Here is a 9,115-nt window from a genome sequence, read left to right on the forward strand (position 1 = left end):
ATCTATCATCATACCATGGAATTTGGCACAAAAACTCAGAAGTTGAGCCAGAAAACAATTAAGCCACATTTATTTCACCCACTTAGGGTAGACCTAACTGGGAGACACCATCCACAAGGACAACTCCCCTGCTCCATGGCATCTTTTATTCAGGGAACTCCAGATTCTGTGCTTCTTTTCTTCTGCCTCAGAGGCAACTTCTGATTGCAGAGACCTGTGAAGTGCTTATTGTTTTTGTTTGCTTTTGTTAATTAAGTACCCAAATTCTGGTGATTGTTTCTTATTGACCCAGGCTCACTTTCTGTTCAACCAGTGACAGCATTGCCCTCAGTGTGGATAAGGCTAGCTGTCAACAGCAGTATAAACACATGCTTAAGAATGTTCTTAAATAGCATGGAGTGGGGAAAAGATAGAAACCAACATATTCGTTTAGCAATTTAGCTCACAACAGTATCCACCCCACAATATTTTTATATTTAAAGAACATTTTCTGTTTTTGTCCTGTCTGGTGACTCACACCTATAATCCCAACAACTCCAGGCAACTAAAGTGAGAGAATTAAGTTCAAGGCCAGCCTGAGCTACATAGCAAGACCCTGTCTCCAAAGGACTACTTTTGTGGGGTAAGGAGGCTGACTGAGCGCTGCAGGAGGAACTCGGGATCTTGAGGATGAGAATATTGTCTTCATGTGCATCTCCTGCCACACCCAGGTGAGGAAGGAAGCAATAAGACTTTCTTCTTAGCAAAGAAATAAACAACACCCCACCCCCCATCCTTTTCACAGAGCATGCCAGTGACAGAAAGGACTTTGACCAAGGAGGGTGTCAACGTTTCTGTATGAAGAGAAGACCAGGATCCAGAATACACACAGGATGATTGAAAAAGGAAAAACAAAGATATCAAAGGACAGAACAGGGCAGAGAAAAGCCACTAATTGTTTCTAGTTGAAGGCTGCTTTCAACATGCTATGTACTTTTTTAAAATGACCTTTAGCATTATAAAGCTTAACGATTTAACATAAACACAATTCTTCCTAAACTCTTATCTTACCTTTCAGTTAATGCATGTCTATCTGAAAGATTCAAATAACTCATTGTTTTACTTTTTTCCTCACACTCTGCTTACTCTTTGTACCACTATGTACCACAAGAAAAATGAGATTGGCCTTTGAAGTTGTGGCAAAAGACACGGGTCAGAATCCCAGCTCTGCATGGACCAGTAGTTCTGGCCTTGGGTAAGTCAACAATTCAGCTTCTCAACCATAAAATGGGAAGGGTTTCAACTATCTTGCAAGACACAAGGATTAGAGACACAATAAAGTTCTTAGAACAGTACCAGGGGCACATAATTACCATCACTATCAAGTCTCATGCAATAAAACAAAAACCCAAAATACAAAATCATCAAAACAATCAATATTCATGTAATAAATATCCAAAAAACATTTTTTTAAAAAGATGCACAAGTCAATCTTAAAGATTCTGACAACCCTGTCACCTGCTTTATTTCTGGAGAAGGGTAAAGGGAAAAGAAAAAAATATTCACTTGAATTTGAGGAGCAGTAACATTGGAGCAACCACTGTAAGCCTCTGGGTCCCTCTAACCTGTAAGGGAAAACATTCTTCCTTGAAGAGTAAGGTTAACTTTTCCCTAATGAAAGATCATCCATTTGCTGAGATAAAAGAATGAAGAACAAACTCAACAGCACCAATTGAGGTTTAACACAGAAAATGAGGCCAGGTTTCTCCTTTCAAATATGCAAATTTTACATTAAAATGTTTATAAATCATAGTTGGTTTTCCTCTTGATTCAACCTTTCCACCTCCTGTAATAGGAGCCCCAGGAACCCAAACAGCCTGTGCATCACTAATCAGCTACACAATCCAGCTGCCCCTTCCAAACAGAATCTGATTACTAATGGACTAGACTGAAAGCTATCCTGAGGGACGGGAAGCAAGAGCTATGCTCTCAGGGAGAACGGATACTGCGGATGCCACCAGTCAAAGAGCCGAACACTGTGCACCGGGTCCAGGACGACTTGCACACCCTGTTCACTGCGCAGATTCTGACCACCACGGACAGGAGAATCTTGGAACACCAATCTCACTCGATGATGCCGCATGTCTGTACTCACATTAATAGTAAACTAGAAGAGAAGGACACATTTAGCATGTAATTTAAATGTTTAGTATTTAACTTTGGTTTCTTTGGGCTCTCCTTGGTCCACAATAATATATCTTGGTTCAGTCTCAAGATCTGTGGCTTAAGTTATACCACCAACACATTTATAAAGACACAAAAGTGATATTTGTTAAGATTTTCTCTGCTTTGTATATCTAAGATATTAAAGGGTCTTACAGATAAATAATTTAGGATACATACACGCACTACCACAAAAGTCATCTAATTAAAGATGGAATTCTGATAACCGTACTGATGAACAAGTCAGTCAAGACATGTAAAACCTAAGCCTGATCCCATTTTTGTGTAAAAATCTCCAAGTATTTAGATGGAGGTGTCTACAGAATTAGTGTGGCATATATGGAATATGAGTCATAGTGAGGTCATTAAAGCAGCTTAACCTCAAAGGAGAGAGAAGGACCCATGATAAAAATAGAATCATGACACACTTCAACTACAGGAAACTACCTACAGACGATGTATATTTAACCTATTAACAGACATACTTTACAAACAGTGTCCAGAAAATTAGCTGGAGTTACAGGACAGTGGCAGTCTATGTTACCTCTACTTTCTGAATAAATGTTATGCACTATTTAAATTCTTCATGATATACATATTATCTATCATTAAAAATTAAGCTTTTTCATCAGAGAGGGGCTCCAAACATCTCAGAACACAAGCCTAAAACACAGAGAAGACGACAAATAACAAGCTTTCTGGCTGCCTATCCAATTAAATATTTTTCAACCATAAAAGGTACAAGCTAAAAGATACATATAGGATATGCTCACCTAATTATTGGCCAAGTTTTAAAGACTCAAAGCCTCACACAAGGACAGAGCTAGTTACCTATTTTAATATTCCATTATGGCAGCATATGAATGCCCAAGGACCTATATCCATGTTCCTTTCAGTATATACAGGAAGATACAAATCCTTCCTTTTCTAACAGAGGAGCCAGACAAAACATTTTCAAACATAATTAGCTTTTCATTATCTGTCTTTCTAATAGGCAAATCTAACTTCAGACTTATCTGTTTTGTTTTTATTTTACCTGGGGAGATGTTTACAGTTATTATTATTGTTGTTGCTACTATTATCATCATCATCATCATCATCATTATTATTATTATTATTTTAGTTTTGGTGTGTGTAGTCACCTGATGGGAGACAAGGGGTACACCATGTGTTAACCTGGTTTTAATTTTGAACTTTATTATTCTTCACAGATTTCTTCCCAGTAGTTAAATCTGCAAATCCTTTTTCAAACCATAGATACAGTGAAACTCTACAAAAGGGCTGAATCCTCACTTACCAAGGTAAATATCATTCCCATGACAATAGGAATAAAGATGAAGTTGAGGGTGGTGACCTGCAGCAGGCAGCAGTCCTGGTCAGGGTTGGTGTGAACATCTTGATATTGAATGGGTGGTTGCAACCGCTCCACACCCTTGCTCTTTAACCTGGGGGACTAAACAGAGCTAAGCATTAATTTGGTGGCAAGAGGAAATGTGTACACTCTGTAAGATGCTCTGAAGGAAAATCCAACAGGCAGACTAAAGTTAATGAGATAAACTTTTCTGTCTTCTGCTCTTTGTATATGTACTGGTTTCCATGCAGAGATCAAAGAATCTACCAGTTAAAAAAGAGAGCGCGTTTAGATTATCAAATATAGCAATGAGTTCTTATAGTATTTCCACTATCTGACAAAAAATGGCTCTACCAGCCACTCTCCAATTTCCAGTTGATGAATCAGACTTCAGAGTATCTGCTGCAAAGAGGGAGGGTGCAGAAGCAACCTCCAAACCCAAACCCACACAACAGGATTCACACGTCTCCGACAGAAGGGCTCTCAACATTCAACTTCCTGCAGTAATTCTGGTCTCCTGTCCCATATCTCCATTGTCAGGGCGACCCCTCAGTGGAGAAAGGTGTCTAGTTGATAGCACAGACTGAATTTCTTACAAAGATGTGAAAGCCAAATTTCTTCACCAGAACCATGTTTTAAAAATAAAGTAACAGGAAAATATGATATAGAACTCTCAGCTCCTTCTCCAGCACAGTGCTAGTCTGCATGCCACCATCATGATGCTAATGGATAAACCTCTGAACTTGTAAGCAAGATCCAATTAAATACTTTCTTCTACAAAAATTGCTGATGCCATGGTGTCTCTTCACAGCGATTGACACTAACGTACCACAAATATTGAATTTTTCTCAGTTGCCCGTGAAATGTGTGTGGGAGGTGCAGTGTGTGAGAGTAGATGTGTGTGTGCATGCACATGGAATGCTGAGCATCTCCCTCTCCCTCCCAACCCCCCACTTTATTTCTGAACAGTCTCTTCCTGAACCTGGAGCTATCCAAATAGTTTTAACTGGCTGGCCAGGGAGCTCCAGAATTCTGCCCATACCCACTTGCTAGCACTGGCATTACAGAGGTGTGCCACCACATCAGTTTTTACATGGGTCTTGGGTAGCCAAATTCATATCCTCATGCTAATCACACACACACACACACACACACACACACACACACACACACACACACGTGTCTTCTATAGCTCTGTTTTCTGATCTGGTAATCTGTCTAGCTTTACCTTGGGTAACAACCTGAAGATACTATGTTTTTTTCTCCAATATAAAACAGTTCCCGTCGGGAAGTGGTGGCTCACGCCTGTAATCCCAGCACTCTGGGAGGCAGAGGCAGGCGGACTTCTGAGTTCGAGGCCAGCCTGGTCTACCGAGTGAGTTCCAGGACAACCAGGGCTATACAGAGAAACCCTGTCTCGAAAAAAACCAAATCCAAAAAACCAAAAAAAAAAAAAAAAAAAAAAAAAAAAACCAGTTCCCATGCTAGGCAGTGGTAACACACGCCTTTAATCCCAGCATTTGGAAGGCAGAGGCAGGCAGATTTCTGAGTTAGATGCTAGTCTACGGAGTGAGTTCTAGGATAGCCAGAGCTATATAGAGAAACCCTGTCTCGAAAAACAAAACACAAATAAATAAATAAATAAATAAATAAATAAATAAATAAATAAATAAAACAGTACCTTCCAAAACTTATTTCGAAATTTAACCTAATGTTACCTAAAAGATGGAGCCTTCAGAAGGTGATAAGGCCTCCTCTTATATAATGAGATGAAGACTCTTATTACAGTAGGGGCTTTAAAATGGATTCAGCTCTTTTCAGCCTTCCACCACAGCTATGTGAGAATACACAGGATACAATAAGGTACAATCTTGAAAATGGGAACTAGAGTTTCATAAGACACAGAACCTGTTTGGATCTCCTGGCCTCCAGAGCTATAAGGAAATCAATTTCTGTTCTTTATAAATAGCCTGATCTCTTCGTGATGGCAGCACAAAGGGATTAAGACAATGGTAAAATTCATTAAATAAGGTATCTGAAGGATACAGTGATGACTCAGCAATAAAAAGCCCTTGTTACTCTTGCAGAAGATGAAGGTTTGATTCCCAGCACCTATATGGAAGTTAACAACTGTCCACAACTCCAATTCCAGGGAATCTGACACCTTCTTCTGGCCAACACAAGTATCAGGCATCCAAATAGTACAGGTGCATACATGCAGGCAAAACACTCAATAGATAAGCCAGATATGGTGGTGCAGGTCATTAATCCAAGGACTTGAGAGACAGAAGCAGGTAGATCCCTATTAGTTTGAGGCCAGCCTGGTCTATGTGGCAAGTTTCAGGACAGCCAGGGATATGTAGATACACAGCCTCCATCTCAAAAACAAAACAAAACAAAACAAAACAAAAACCTCATACAGAATAAAAAGCTCTTAGTTTTAAGGTGGGTATGGGTGTGGTGGTGTGATGAGAGAGTGTGTCAGAAGAGGCTTTTATTAAATGTCCTAGAACTTGGGTCCTCTGATAAATGCAGTATTCTCTCTTATCCTCTTAACCACCCAACCACCCAAATAAATAAACATTTAAAACTAAAATTTATAAAACTATGAGGCAAAGAGAAGGACACATGCCTGTTTTTTGAACTTGAAGTTGAACTCCCACATTGGTTCTTGTCTGTTCCCAACAATCTTTCTGCACCAGAAAAGCAAGCACTGAAAGAAAGAAAAAGTAACCTAAGGGAGTGGCATTGATATATATTACAAAGTAACAAAAACAAATGAGCAAAATATCTGAGAGCTCTAAAGCCAACCACAGTCCTGACGCGAGGGTGTCCTTTGGCACACACAGACCCCACCTCAATACTGGTGCAACATGAAGACAGTCACAGTGCTACTCAGGAAGGAGAGGAGGGACCAATACAAGTCAACCTCAGAGATTATTAAGATCAATCCCTAATGTTCTCATTTTTAAAGACAGAAATATATATCCACAGCGCGGGTGTTTTCTCTGATTGAGCAGCCACTGCTCTGTGTTAACTATAAAGGCAGCAAGCAGCCACCAGGCAAGATGGTAACAAGGCCACAAAGCACGCCAGGAGGGCTCGCCCTCTCACAGGGCCAAGGCACTCAGGACCTTTTGGAACAGACAGCTACTATGGAGACCAATGAGCTAAGCTGAATTCAGTCTAAAGCAAGCCCCTCAATGTAGTCAGGCTAGAGCTAGGGTTAAGCACAAGAAGTGAAGTACCTCCCAGGGGACAAGGGGTGGGTCGTCCGCCGTGCCAGCTGTCCTGCCTTCAGACATGCCCTGTACGTCCTGCTGCTCCATCAAAAATAATGGGCTTGGCTTTTAGGGGAAAACACTTCTGCTGCCATCACAACGGCTCCAGTGTCCCACACAAGCTATGCTACTGAAAAGAGAGAGAGGGGATCAAATACAAAAAGCTGGAGTCCGGGAAATGGGAAACTTCCTTTAGGCATGCTGGCAACTGAGTGCCATGCGATTGCAGGCATGTAAGTAGTGAGGCCACACACCAGGCATCTACCACTCCAGGACCCATATCCTCTTCAGAGGATCTCTAACAACACAAAAAGCTGCCAGGTGGTAGCCTGTGCTTACTACCTGGATTAAGAGTTTATTTTCTTCAATCTACTTTTTCCCTCATCTTTTTAAAAGTACTGAGATTATAAAGATATGGGTATTTTAGACTTTGCAGTAGCCCTTGCATTGCGCACTGGAGCCGCTAAGATGTGTCAAGCATGAGGAGTTTGCCCAATCAGTGCTGTCCTGCTCTATTTCCTGGCTTGGGTAACTGTAATGACTACCACCCTCCTTGTAGTTAACTGGATAGCATTAAATGCTTCTAGGGAGGAAGACACAGTAAATGTTGAGATGGGACACTGTCCACTCACATTACAAGCAGAAGTAGCTTCAGGGTGAAACTCTACTCATGTAACACACTACTCCTGCCCTAAATCCATCAACTAGCATTATAAACAGTTAGTTTGATGACCTACATTTGTATGTGTTGGAAGTGGAATCTTGATTACTTTCAAACAACAGTACCTTTTAATTCCTGGAATTAATATAACCTTAGAGCTCAACTAGGAGAGAAGACCACATCACATCTATTAGCATAAAGGCACAAAGCACAAGAACAGGAAGTGCTACAGAATGGATTAGAGTGGGAAGAATAGAAGTATAAAAATTACCTACAAAGTCAAAGGTAAGAAATTTACACAGTATCCTCAGGTGAGAAAGATAAGGGCCAAGACATCACCTTACCTTGCCTAAGTAATTATAGTAGACCTAACTTATTCAGAATACCAGAAATTTGAATACAGTGTATGGATATAAACTATGCAGAGAATCCTAAGATAAAGGGAGCCTAAAACATAGGAAGATTTTGGAATCCTAACATCTATGAATTGGAGTACTTTATAATCTCTGAGACAAATTAACAGAATCTGGCACAGGGGCTTAAAAAGTAAAGATGGCTATACCTGAATCCTTAAAGGAAGTCAAGAAAGAAGTGCAAGCTCAAGATGCCCAGATTACATTAGAAACAGACAATCAGTTGAGTTCCTTGTGTTATGTGTGTCCTGACTAAGCGTTTTTGAAAACTGTAGTATGCACCTACCATTCAAGTACTCTTCCTAGGCCAAGCTATCAAAACCATTCTATCTACAATGGTCAAATGTACAGTGCATAAAAATAAATTAAAATGGAGATTTAAGAAATACACTAAAAGCCGGGTGGTGGTGGCGCATGCCTGTAATCCCAGCACTCTGGGAGGCAGAGGCAGGTGAATTTCTGAGTTCGAGGTCAGCCTGGTCTACAGAGTGAGTTCCAGGACAGCCAGGGCTATACAGAGAAACCCTATCTCAAAGAAAACCAAATCCAAAAAAACCCAAACAAACAAAAAAAGAAATACACTAAAAGCATAAGAGAGCTTTAAGGAAGGACAGCATAAACCAGTCTAGCAGAGCATGAATGTGTCAAAGAAATGAAACTTCTGAAGCCTCCAAGTTTCCATCATCCCCCTAATGGTTGGGACCAACAGGCCTCCCCATCAAGAAGCTACAGACAAGACTCAGGAACAGGCCCACCATGTAAGAACCCATTAGCCAAACCAAAACAGCAAGTTTCACTTACTTTGGAATTCTTCAGTGTGCTGGGAGTGCTTTCTGGAATGGCTGGATTCTTGGAGATTCGAGCAGCAAATGGTTCATACATATGATACAGAGATCGGATCACACATGCCCGGAGACAGCGCAGCTTCTCCATGGATTCTGGTCGCAGCCGCAAAGGCAGAGAGGCATCCAGAGTGTAGTGCCTGAAACATGACACATGACTCCTACCAATATGTGACCTGTCTGCCTGCTCTTATCCAGTCTCCCAGGACTGCCAACTTCTGTAGATACTAGCTTGCCCAGTTCTCATAAATACCATCACCATCTCCTTACATTATCCATGACTTTTGCTTCTTCATCTTGGTAACCCTGTAGCTTTCCATTTAAATTTGGACTATTTCAGGTTCTACAGAATTACAAGCCTCTGG

At 40.8% G+C, this 9,115-nt stretch overlaps 1 protein-coding gene across 1 annotated transcript in view; it reads right to left on the minus strand.

The window, feature by feature from the left end:
* Positions 1-53: 53 nt before the first annotated feature.
* Positions 54-9,115, minus strand: part of Tmem183a (transmembrane protein 183A) — a 27,525-nt gene continuing 18,463 nt past the window's right edge. Inside the window, exons 7-10 of the mRNA XM_052201064.1 lie at positions 8,710-8,890; positions 6,186-6,266; positions 3,500-3,655; positions 54-2,146 (exon numbers count right to left, since the gene is read on the minus strand). Of these exons, the coding sequence (XP_052057024.1) occupies positions 1,961-2,146; positions 3,500-3,655; positions 6,186-6,266; positions 8,710-8,890 (604 nt within the window). The 3' untranslated portion in view covers positions 54-1,960. The remainder of the gene's footprint in view (positions 2,147-3,499; positions 3,656-6,185; positions 6,267-8,709; positions 8,891-9,115) is intronic.

The sequence above is a fragment of the Apodemus sylvaticus genome, chromosome 12, assembly GCF_947179515.1.
Source record: "Apodemus sylvaticus chromosome 12, mApoSyl1.1, whole genome shotgun sequence".
Lineage (NCBI taxonomy): Eukaryota > Metazoa > Chordata > Mammalia > Rodentia > Muridae > Apodemus > Apodemus sylvaticus.